Source organism: Trichomycterus rosablanca, chromosome 7 (assembly GCF_030014385.1).
Source record: "Trichomycterus rosablanca isolate fTriRos1 chromosome 7, fTriRos1.hap1, whole genome shotgun sequence".
Lineage (NCBI taxonomy): Eukaryota > Metazoa > Chordata > Actinopteri > Siluriformes > Trichomycteridae > Trichomycterus > Trichomycterus rosablanca.
Genome location: NC_085994.1, coordinates 27758216 through 27771582, shown reverse-complemented (window position 1 = coordinate 27771582; position 13367 = coordinate 27758216). Strand labels below are relative to the sequence as shown.

The following is a 13367-nucleotide window of genomic DNA, read 5'->3' as shown; positions in this document are numbered from 1 at the left end:
AAGGACAACACAACAACATTAAGGAAACGCGAATACAAAAAGGACAACACAACAACATTAAGGAAACGCGAATACAAAAAGGACAACACAACAACATTAAGGAAACGCGAATACAAAAAGGACAACACAACAACATTTAGGAAACGCGAATACAAAAAGGACAACACAACAACATTAAGGAAACGCGAATACAAAAAGGACAACACAACAACATTAAGGAAACGCGAATACAAAAAGGACAACACAACAACATTAAGGAAACGTGAATACAAAAAGGACAACACAACAACATTAAGGAAACGCGAATACAAAAAGGACAACACAACAACATTAAGGAAACGCGAATACAAAAAGGACAACACAACAACATTAAGGAAACGCGAATACAAAAAGGACAACACAACAACATTTAGGAAACGCGAATACAAAAAGGACAACACAACATTAAGGAAACGCGAATACAAAAAGGACAACACAACAACATTAAGGAAACACGAATACATTTCCTACAATGGAAATGCTCCCGGTCACTAGAGGGCACCTCTATCATTTTTTATCTGTATAAACTTTGCAGCAAAGAAGCAAGAAGCAGAGCAGCGTAGTGCAGATAATCTGGCTTTGGTTTTAATTTAATGTTCAATGATATGATTCTTAATAAAATTTAGCTTTTTAGTGTCGGCGGTTTGACTGTATAGCACCTTTTTGTTTTTTAAACATCAGGCAGCAACTAGCTTGTCAAATTTCTAATATAATTGCAAAATCAACTAACTTGAGCTTTAAACAGACTGTGCCACACTTTTAGAGTTTAATATGTTTTAATGTCATAAACCATTTAACAGTATATTTACAATGTATTAGTTAGTTATCATTAACCATTTTAAGCGTACATATTCGTGCCCATTAGTTTAATATTCAACATTTGTTCGACATTCGGCATTCTGGTTTAAATAAGTGCTTGAAAAAACACCTAAGACTTATTTTATGAATTCTTACACATGAAAATAGGCAGCATACTTAAAAAGCAATATCATTTGAATTTTAAGATTACGTCTATTTACAAAAAAAAAAACTAATGGAAATGGAGTCGTGTTCATAACATTTTGTGCATTTTTTTTTTCCGAAAAAGATATCTATTAAAGTGTCATATAATTTGATGTATTAATGTCAAACAAATTTTTATATACACACATTGGTGTCTCTCACCTACTACAAACCTTGTACAAGACAATACAAAAATTTTATTTCTTTTATAAAAAATTAATTGTGCAAATAAAAATAAATACATCTAAATCTTGTGTTATTTGATTAGATTAATGTCAAACCATTTTTAGACACATACATGGACACAACTGTAAAATATAATTATTATACAATTATTGATCTTAACTAGAAATTAAAATAAATGATTTAATAATGTAAAGAAGTTTGTAGGTGAGGGGTATGTACTGTATGTGTATATATAAAATAGTTTACATTAATAAATGTAATCATGTCAAAAAAATTTTTAATTTACAATTATCCTATATGAAATAAGGTAATATATCCGGTATTTGTCATGTATACATATACAGATGTGCAGTACAATCACCAAAAAATTTTTTTATCTTAACTATAAATTTAAATAAAATACAACAAAAAATTTAACTAAAAAAAGTTTGTAGTAAATGAGAAACATTGATGTTTGTACTAATAAATGAAATTACGAGACCTGCATACAGTAGATTAATTCATCTCCAATATAAAATGATCAGATTTATTGATCTTTATTTAAAATTAATATAAAATAGTTTGTAGTAGGTGGAAAACATTGATGTGTTTGTATAAAAATGGCTTGACATAAATTAATTAAAAGTTGACTTTTATTAAGAATCATATCACTGAATATTAAAGTAAAACCAAAGCCAGATTATCTGCACTACGCTGCTCTGCTTCTTGCTTTCTTTGCTGCACTGTTCATACGGATAAAAAATGATAGAGGTGCCCTCTAGTGACCGGGAGCACTTCCGTTGTAGAAATTGTATTCGTGTTTCCTTAATGTTGTGTTGTCCTTTTTGTATTCGCGTTTCCTTAATGTTGTTGTGTTGTCCTTTTTGTATTCGCGTTTCCTTAATGTTGTTGTGTTGTCCTTTTTGTATTCGTGTTTCCTTAATGTTGTTGTGTTGTTCTTATTGTATTCGCGTTTCCTTAATGTTGTTGTGTTGTCCTTATTGTATTCGCGTTTCCTTAATGTTGTTGTGTTGTCCTTTTTGTATTCACGTTTCCTTAATGTTGTTGTGTTGTCCTTTTTGTATTCGCGTTTCCTAAATGTTGTTGTGTTGTCCTTTTTGTATTCACGTTTCCTTAATGTTGTTGTGTTGTCCTTTTTGTATTCGCGTTTTTCCTTAATGTTGTTGTGTTGTCCTTTTTGAATTCGTGTTTCCTAAATGTTGTTGTGTTGTCCTTTTTGTATTCGCGTTTCCTTAATGTTGTTGTGTTGTCCTTTTTGTATTCGCGTTTCCTTAATGTTGTTGTGTTGTCCTTTTTGTATTCGCGTTTCCTTAATGTTGTTGTGTTGTCCTTTTTGTATTCGCGTTTTTCCTTAATGTTGTTGTGTTGTCCTTTTTGTATTCGCGTTTTTCCTTAATGTTGTTGTGTTGTCAGCTTTTGTTTGTTTTGTAAATGTTTTCGTGTTTTGACTCAGCGGGCCACCGCACTAAACTGAAATTTATTTTACACAATAACTGAATTTTCTTGTTCAAACCCTTTATTAAATACTGTAAAGAAGCCCCTATAGCAGTAATTACTGTATGCTTTGTGTCACTGAAACACTTAAGAACTTTCTTGTGTGCACTCTGGGAGAGGATTTCTTTAAGGGTGTTTTCTGTATTTGGCTGCATACATCCATCCTTCAGTTTTTACCAGTCTCGCTATCCCTGCTCTTAGTAAATACTACCATAGTAGGGTGATGTCACCACCATGTTTTACAGAGAGGATACTATTAGGCGATGTATTAGGTGATCTATAATGCCTTTTTGTCAGACTCGGTGCTTGTTGTTCTGTCCAAAGGGTTAAAAACAATTGTTGTATAATCTGCCCTGATTTAACTTTGTCCATTAAATCAAAATTTCAACAAGAGGAGTTCTATGGATAGAACTCCTCTTGTTGAAATTTTGATTTAATGGACAAAGTTAAATCAGGTGATGTGGTGTGGACAGAACAAGAATAATTAAAGCAAACAGGACACACATGATTACAATCTGATGTACCAAAACAGAGGGTCTGAATACTTTTGTGAATAAAAAAATTGGTCTCGATTATAAATAGTTTTAGATGTTTTTGTTTTTGCATCATGGGTGATTAAGTGTAGATTTTATATGAAGTTTAAATTTTTATCCACTGATATTCATCCAAAATAAAATCCATGACACAAACAATTGTGGAAACTGTCAGGAGGTCTGAAACTTACTTAATGCCCTGTAACTTCCGCATTGAACAGATGAGCATTTAGGGTTTTTATTTTTTATATCTTCTAGGATGATTCAAATACATTGTAAACAAAGTTTTCCTGCACACAAGTACTGTACCAGCACATACTGGCATTTTTTCAGTGAAACAGAATACTCCCAGAAAAAAAGCACTAGAAAAAACACGATTATCCACTGGCATGGAAGGACAGAAATAAGTTATTCTGGGAGAAAGAGGTTGTGTTTGTGCCTTAAACCCCTAGGGCTTTTAGACAGCCAGGCTGACAGACTAGAAAGCAGGGTAGAAGAAAAGCAGTATAATTAAAACGTGAGGTTAGGATATCACCATTGCAGTTCAATCCTTGAATTGCATGAATTCATACTGTTAGGACAGTTACACATACAGTTATATGTGTGCCCTGTAACATTACAGCACCTGTTTGACATGTGGCTGCCTTAAAATATCACTGTACTGGGTCATGATTTACTAAAATTACAAACATAGAGTATAAACTTAATAAAGCAGTTTAGGGCCATTTCCACATAGATCTTTGGTCCTTCGGATAACCTGTGTGTGAATGTGATTCAATTATGAATGGCTAAACTTACACTATATTGCCAAAAGTATTCACTCACCCAACCAAATTATTGAATTCAGGTGTTCCAATCACTACCATGGCCACAGGTGGAAGAACTTGACTGGCCTGCACAGAGTCCTGACCTCAACCCGATAGAAGACCTTTGGGATTAATTAGAGCCAGGCCTTCTTGTCCAACATCAGTGTCTGTCCTTACAAATGCGCTTCTGGAAGAATGATCAAAAATTCCCATATACACACTCCTAAACCTTGTGGAAAGCCTTCCCAGAAGAGTTGAAGCTGTTATAGCTGCAAAGGGTGGGCCAACATCATATTAAACCCTATGGATTAAGAATTGGATGTCACTCAAGTTCATATGCGTGTGAAAGCAGACGAGTGAATACTTTTGGCAATATAGTGTATGTTACGAAACTCATTTCTGGAAAAAAGTGGTGGGGGTGTAGTTAGCGGTACTTGGCTGATATTTTGCTGATTTTTTTGGTCAACTTAAATTCATTTGTTTATATACATCCATTCCTGCATTTCAGACTTGCAGCACATTTCAAAAAAAGTTGGGCCAGGTGCAATTTATGGCTAGTAATGAGGTAAATAAAAACCCACTAAATTATGATTTCAAATAGATGTCAACAGATGATTGTAATCATAGTTTGATAAAAAAGTAGAATTTACGAAATAGTCTTTCAAGAGCAAAGATGGGCAAAGGATCTCCAGTTTGTCAACAGATGTGTTAGAAAATTATTGAAATGTTTATAAACAATTTTACTCACAGAAAGTTTAGAAGAGATTTGCATATTTCTCCCTCTACACTCTATAATATTGAGGAATCCCAGTATAATAAGTAATTTCAGTAGGTAAGCTAAACACCTGTGATCTCTAATTGTCACTGCATCAAAAACTGTCATTTATCAATAGATGATACAGTATAACCACATGAGCAAGGAATTATCTTGGCAAAGCTTTGTAAAGCACTACAACATGGAGTTACATTTACAAATGCCATCTAACCATGTCTAGAGGTGGCAATCAGTTCTCTAGGCTTAAAGGCATCTGAGATGGACCATCACACCTGGAAACATGTATTGTGGTTAGTGCAATTTTGTAATGTTCAGATATGTTATAAATGTGGCGTTTAAAACCAGATGTCCCACAAGTTCAAGGTCAGGTGTCCACATAGTTTTACCCCTATAGTATATGCCTGAAATGTTCCTAAAATGCTTAAAAGTGAACTCTGAACTTCTTTTCATTACGTTTTTAACAACCACTTCATCCTTTCAGGCAAATCCAGTTCCACCAGTATAGGGTGACAATGCAACACAGAGCTTTCTAAACATTACAAAATGAACTTAGATGGTTGCAGCAGAAAAACACTTGAGTACAGGTGGAAGGTGAGACATGGGGCATGCATCATTTTGTCCTGTGCTTTAACGTGTACTTTTTACTTTTCACAAAATACTATTTATGACATCTCCGTCTTGAACCTGACAATCTTCTTTTTAGTTTTAGCTATACCATTAGACTTGATGCAAACTGACAGACAAGGGATCTTAGAAAACCAAAAGAGCTGTACTTTCCGTCGACCTGCACAGCCTACAAATGACTGAAAGGCTTTATAGATCCCACTGCTGGTGTTAAATAAACCAACTTGTATTTGCACCCTTTAACATCAGTACATCAGTGCTCGAGTGCTCAGTAGCAGGTCGAAACCTAATGTTTCTGGCTGTCTGACACAGCATGGAAATAGCTGGTTCTGTGCATCAGGAAGAATAAAAGTACAAACACACTGTTCACCATGCGACCCACAACCTAGTAGCACAGTATGTACCAATTACAGTCTGTCATTAAAGAAGTGCTATTCAAATGCCAGGCTTTAGGATTTAATCACCATGGTAACTTGCAAATAAAAAGTACAGCCTGCCTATCACAGAAGTCTGACAGCAAAGTGGCTTCTTAACTCTTAATTCTTAACAATTTCCTTAAAGACGTGTTAAAAGCCACAGACGAGTACAGAAGCTGAGACCAAGAATGTTGTCTTTGTGCCATGTTTTCTTGTGTAATGCTAATCTGCAACAATCTGCAGCTGATGGTTGTCTTAGCCCCATGAGCTAAATATTAATTTTAATGTCTAGTTAGGTGTCCCCAGACTTTTGGTTATATAGCGTAAAATGCTGCTATGGAATGTTGACAATGTATATGAAATTCAGTAAACAGTCTGGAGAAAAATGTGTATATTAATGAGACATTTGATGCAGTTACATTAGTTTTTTTTAATATATTCCCCCCTTAATTGTAAAAGCTCAACTAGTACTTGAGAACTCCCAGCAGTGTTGGGCCACTGTATTAGATGCTGTGCTCTTGAGGTCTGTATACTATTGTTTAAAGAAAAAAAGATAAATCAAAAAACATTCAAAAACATTTAGCAGGCCATACCTTAAGGTGATGGATTCATTCTTATTTAGACAGCTGACTGTCCAGTAGCACCACTGAGATTTGAAGAGGTAGTGGGCTAGCATATTTTATAACAAACATATGTAAACACCCCTCCTTCCTTACAAATGTGTAAAATCCAGTATTTAAATTATATGCTTTCAACTTTGTGGCAACAGTTTGATGGACCTTGTATGTACAGACAAAAGTAGGGTCAGGCATCTACATACTTTTTTGTCTGTATAGTGTAACTGAGTTTTAAATTACATTTGCATGTTTTTTATATATTTTATCAGTAACACACCTCATTGAGAATGCCAATCCATTACAGGGCCCCAGTCACCCACCTCCTCAGACATGACTACAGAGCTACAGTCTACAGCACATCGTCATTAACTAAAAATAAGTTGCCTGTTTGGCTGATTTGATTGGCTCAAGATAATTTTACATCTTTTCCCATCACCCTGAAAGTAAATGACACCCACAATCTGGAAATGAAACCTTTTTTATATGAAAAAAGGCTATTTCTGCATTGTAATAATACATTTAACCCCAACCTGTAAACAAAACTGAGAAATAGCCAACAATGAGGAAGAAGAAATACTTTTTTTTTCAAATTCATGACAGTGGGTCCCCAGGACCGCAGCTGAGAACATCCGCTGTGAAACATATTTCTGTAGCACTTTGTAATGATTCTACATGCGCATCTAAAAAGTAAAAAATCATAAAAAAAAACAAAGCTCATTCATGCAGTCAATTGTGATAAAGTCGCCCCAACCAAGTACTGAGTGTATAAATTAACATACTTGTCAGAAGTGGGACATTTCTGTATTGTACATCCTTTTCTGTTTGATTTATAAAAGTGTTTAAGATAATTTAAGATGCTGGATTGCTGATCTTCATGATCTATATAGCCATACTGATCAACATTTAAGCCAAAAAGGCTCAAAATACATCACTGTAAAAATGTAACATATATGACAGTTTACCTTTTTAAATTATCAACATTTCTAAATTATCAACAAAAATGAACACGATATTCTTTTGTTGTTGTTTTGCATTTTTCCCAATTTTCCTCCCAATCTAGTCATATCCAATTACCCGATCGCATGATGCTTCCACTCTACTGATGTTGATCTCCACCCTGGTTGTGGAGAGCCGAGAATGACACACGCCCCCTTCAACAAGTGTGCAGTAGCTGACTGCATCTTTTCACCTGCACGAGGCGAGTTCATATGTGGATCAGTTTTGTGTACGGAGAGACACACCCTGATCCCTATTATCCTTTGTCTGTGCAGGCGACATAAGTCAGTCAGCAGAGGTCGTAATTGCATCAGTTATGACATGCCCTCCAGCACCCTGCCCTTAAACAACAGCCAATTGTTGTTCATGTAGGCGCCCAGCCAGCCGGATGGCAGAGCTGAGTTTCGAACCATTGAGTATGTTTTACTGCTGCACCACCTGAGTGCCCTGAACACGATATTCTAAGTTTTTGAATTTGAAGCTGTCAAAGAATAGCAAGAGATATATTGGATATAATTTTTTATTTTATTTTATAGTTTTTTTATTTTAATTGAATATGTTGTATATGTGTGGGCAACCACTGGGTTTTACCTGATTCTCCTCCTGCACAGGCTTCTTCAGCATGGATGTTTTTGCCATCTTATCTTTTCTCGTCCCTTTTTTCTTTTTAAATTCGGGACTCCAGAAGTTCCTAAAACTGCTTCCTGAGGAACCAGCTGTGCAGAACTTAGAATCTAGCTCCCACAAGTGTTCAGTTAAAGGATACCCATCAATTCTTGCTTGAGCAGCATGTGGGGAAAAAGACCGTTGGTGACATGCTGCTCCATGATTCCCATAAGCCACTGAATCTAGATGAAGATGTTCCAAGGAAGAGCTGATGTTGGGGCTACTTCTTATGCCAGTAGCCTTACTTTTGTATGTGCGTCCCAAGGTCATGGTACTATTTGGGTAGGAAATGGAGGCAAGGGTATCATGATCACCCAAATAGACTGAGCCAGAGGTCGCATATGCAGCATTTAGGGATTGGACGTTTTCTATGGAAAGGGTTTTCCCACCACATCCAGACTGTCTGCCTCTAATTCCAGCACTTGCCCAAGGAAGATGTGGGGAGTGGGATATGCTGCTCTCTGAATGAGCAACTGACCAGGTACTGCCATGCATTATGAGTTGTAAATTATTAGATTTATCTGTCTCTGTCAAGCTTCCTTGTATAGTGGGGTAATATTAAACAATGTGTTTTGTGGTTTATACATTTTATTTCTCTTCATTACATGGTCATGTCGAATGTTGTCAATGAAGCAAGAACAGAAGAAAGGAAGGAAAAGAGAAAAAGAGAGAGAGGGTTTAAAGGTAAATATACATAATACATAATAATACATACACGTTTAGACACCTTCAAACTATAAAAATTTATTTATTGTGGACAGTGTGGTGGCAAACATAAAGGGAGGGATTATGAAACACCTTTTTCCAAACAGGATATTATACAATTTTAACAATTCACAATAAAACAGTTAAAAGTCTGTACTCTGATACAATGTAAACATTTGAGCATTTTCCCCTTGTCCTCCCAATCTAATCATATCCAATTCCCCAAATGTAACCGCGTCCGCCACTGTAGAACCCCCACCGTAAACAAGAAGAGCCACATACTATCATGCGACGACTTCAATACATGTACAGTCGCCAACTTTTTTTCATCTGCCAGAAACAGAGTCTTAGAGAGAGCACTGTTAAGCACAGAAAGTTAAACACTAATACATTTCCTAAATGTCTACATGAGAGTCCGGCAGGTCAGCAGCACAGATGAGATTTGAACTTGGATCTTGCATGATGAAGAGTGATTAATGGTTGTTGGCTGATTTGCTGCTACACTGCATGGTCTGGACTGATCACACTTACTAAAAAAACAATAAATAAAAAATGTACTATGGAATTTAAAGTAAGAATGTTGTGGTAGTGTTTAATTAAGGTTTAAATACAGATTTACATTTACACCAGATTGGTTAAAAATAAGATACGGTTGCAGGGAGGTATCAGGGAGGAGAGAAGAGAATGATGTGTAAATATACAGGCAGTCATTCAGGGTTTTTAGCCTTGTATTTTTCGCACAAATTATTTAGTTTATATTAGTTTATATTAGTTTAGTAACAGTTAAGCAATTATAAAGCTATGGGGACACCTGAAAATGAGCTTGTTGAACATCCATTCCGAACCATGGCCATTAATATGGAGTCTGCCCCACACACTTTGTAGTGAAAAGTGAAAGCAGTAGCTCACTAGTTATGGTTACGGACAACTGATTACAAGGTCATTGGTTCAAGCCGCACCACTGCCAAGTTGCCACTATTTACCTCCCTTGCTTGCATTGTATTCGGTCACAACTGTAAGTCACTTTGGATAAGTGTCCACTAAATGCAGAAAAAGCATTTGTGATGTTTGCCACTAATGTCAGACTTGAGGGCCTGGCTCACAACTGGCATTCCAGTTCATCTCAAAAGTTAAAAGTTTTAGGGTTCTTCCACGTCACACTTGTCAAACCACATTTTATGTACTTTGCTTTGTGTGCATAGTCACAGTGATGCTTAAACAGGAAAGAGTTTTATTCCAAACCGTTGCCACAAAGTTAAAAGTATTTACTTCATTTTATAGTTTTATTTTGTAATAGATATATTACCTGTTAGCAATGTGGCTGAAACCATTAACTTAATAATGAAGAGTGATGTTTAGATACTTTTGAACATATAGTGAAGAACCTTTTATTTTATCAAAGATTACACAAGACAATTTTGCAGAATGCATAAATAACAGCACCGGAGGACAAAGAAACCCCCAATTATCATGTATTTTATTTATTATTTATTTATTTATTTAACGTCATGTTTTAGACATTTTGGTTACATACATGACAGGACAGGTAATTACTGGTTACACAAGATTCATTAGTTCAAGTCTTTAATGTCATACACATACATGGACAAATTTGTATCTCCAATTCACCTCACCTGCATGTCTTTGGACTGTGGAAGGAAACCAAAGCTCCCAGAGAAAACCAACGCAGACACGGGGAGAACATGCAAGTATTTGTAGGTATAATTGACTACAGCTAAATAATTTTCTGTAGCTTAATAAATTATGTTGGCTTGGTGATAATGCTACCTATTGGACTGAAAAGCTTTGTACAAATCCCAAAATGCAAATCATAGATTCTGAATGCCATTCGGAACAGTTTCTAAACAACTCAAGGTCTTGAGATTTCTGTACAAACAGCTGCCTGTACAGTTGAATGAGCAATGTACATAAAACTGTGGGCGCTTTGTGGTCAAGGCCTGGAGGAAAAACCAAATTGTCGTCTATTGCTACAAACAATCAGATCTGGATAATGTGGAAGGTAAGACTAACGACCACAAAAGAAAGTCTGCTATAAAGTAGAAGCTCTTTTTACCAATGCTAAAGTTCATTAATGAAAATACAAAATTGGTACAATTTTAGACTAACATTTGTGGTTAATCACAGAAAATCTTCTAGAGGAGAGATATGTGTGATGTGGTAAAAATGACCAGAAGTATGTCAGGCATGCTCAAGGGTCGTTTTACTTAATCAGAATCAGATTTATTGGCCTAGTATTCTGACACACAAGGAATTTGCTTCTGTCCTATAGTGTCACACTAGTGAGTATGCAATATACAATGTACAGCATATAATTTATAGACAATGCACTGTACACAAAATACACAGTATTTAAGCAACATATAGACTGAAGCAGGGTATAATAAATATCTGGTGCAAACAGTATCTATTTGTCAAGTAGATGATATACAGGCCAGATATTTATGTCGGTGATGGCTTGAGGAAAGAAACTGTTCCTGTGTCTGGTAGTCCTAGGGTTCTGTAGCATCTGCCAGAGGAAAGGGAGCTGAAAAAAGGTTGTGTCCAGTGTGCAAGACATCTGCAATGTTTTTCCCTATTCATTTCCTAAATTTTAATTTAAAAGTACTGCATGGTGGGCAGAAAAGCACCAATAACTTTTTGGGCAGTCAATACTGTTCGTTCATCTGTCCCAGCTTCCTCATTTGCCTCAGAAAGAACATCCTCTCTTGGACCTTTTCAATACAAATTTAATGTTGTTGGTTTTCCACTCCCAATCTTAGTAAATGGTAGTTCCAAGATACTTGAAAGACTTTGCAGTTGACACAGGGTTCTTGGATATTCTGAGAAGCAGTGCTGAAGCGAGTTTCCTAAAGTCCACAGTCAACTTCACAGTCTTGAATGTATTTAGTTACAAGTTGTATCCACTGCACCAGAGCATCTGGCAATATGCAGACTCCTCACTATACTGGATGAGAGTGATAAATGAAGAGTCATTTGCGAACTTCAGAAGTCTAACAGTAGGGTCTGTAGAGATGCAGTCATTGGTGTAGGAAGAAATGGACAGACAAGGTGTTAGGATGTAGTGCAGTCTTATGTTAAGTGCATCATCCATTGACCTGTTTGCCTGGTAAGTAAACTGCAGGGGGTTCAGCATGTGTCCAGTAACATTCTTCAGGTGGGCCAACACCAGTCGTTCAAAGGACTTCATGACCACAGACGTCAGAGCAACTGGCCTGAAGCCAATCAGTCCTGTGATGGAGTGTTTCTTAGGGACCATGATGATGGTGGAAAGTTTGAAGCAGGAGGGGGCTTCACACAGCTTTAGTGATATGCTGAATATTTGTGTGAAAATTGGAGTCAGTTGGTCAGGACAGGCTTAAAGACAGGAAAGGTTAAAGTTGTAAAAGTAAAGTTGTCGTTCTCAATTCTCTGATAAAGTAATTCGGTTGTCAGCAAGGACTGTTTTTTCCAAGCAGGGGTGATGGTCTTTTATAGTTAGTGATGTCCTGAAAGCCTTGCCACACTGATACAGGGTTGTTAGCTGAAAACCTGTCAGATTTTAGTGTAGCTTTTTTGCTATTCTAAACCCCTCTGTCACTGAGTTTCTGGCCTGTTTGTACAAGACCCTATCTCCATTTCTGTAGGCATCTGCCCTGGCCTGATAAAGCTGCCTGAATTAGGTTTTGAAACATGGTTTGTCATTGTTGTATGTGCAGAAGATCTTGGCTGGCATACACATTTTGTCCCATAGCTGCCGGGGGAAAATAGTGATATGTATGTTTAAGAAAAGTGTGGCAGCAGTCCAAGGTATTATTATTCATGATGGGATAATTAATATACTGCCTATATTTTGGTAGTTCATGGTTTCATTTTGCTCTGTTAAAGTCACCTATGAAAAATGTATATTTTTTGTTCCATGCAGTTTATCTGGTCGGACATGGTTTGCAGTGCGTCATTCATGCTGGCTTGGAGTGGGAGGCAGACACTGACCAGAATGAGGGAGGAAAACTCCCATGGTAAATAAAATGGCTGCAGTTTTTGAACAATGTATCTATGATTAAGTTGCAGTATTTACTCAGCACAGATGTCACAGCAGGCCCGGAGTGGCTAATCGGGAGATTCGGGAGGATTCCCGATGGGCCGGCTCATGTCAATCTCAAGTTTGGGCCGGTTGGATGGGAAAATTTTTTTTTGACACTTATCTGTCACTTATCTAATCTTTTTCTTGCATTCATTATCCATTCATCTGACAGCGCAGCCCCTACTTCGCAGTAGATTAGATGGGTTCTACCATCTGAGGGAATTCTCCCCTCCCAAATGTTTAAGTTGGTTTGGCCCACGAGGCGTCTTTTCTAAAGCGCTGGTAAAAGTAAATATAGAAACAGAATAGCGCAAACCATCAGTCGTGGTGATGGAGGGCAGGAAGAGGCCAGGTGGAGCCGAAAAGGCCAGGTTAAAAAAAAGCTGCCAAATGAACAGACCTGTTTTCCAGAGGACAGACCCCAGTT

At 36.8% G+C, this 13367-nt stretch overlaps 1 protein-coding gene across 1 annotated transcript in view; it reads right to left on the bottom strand.

The window, feature by feature from the left end:
• Positions 1-8649, bottom strand: part of LOC134317836 (ERC protein 2) — a 278737-nt gene extending 270088 nt beyond the window's left edge. The window contains exon 1 of the mRNA XM_062998556.1: positions 8057-8649. Within this exon, the coding sequence (XP_062854626.1) occupies positions 8057-8649 (593 nt within the window). The remainder of the gene's footprint in view (positions 1-8056) is intronic.
• Between the last annotated feature and the right edge of the window lie 4718 nt (positions 8650-13367).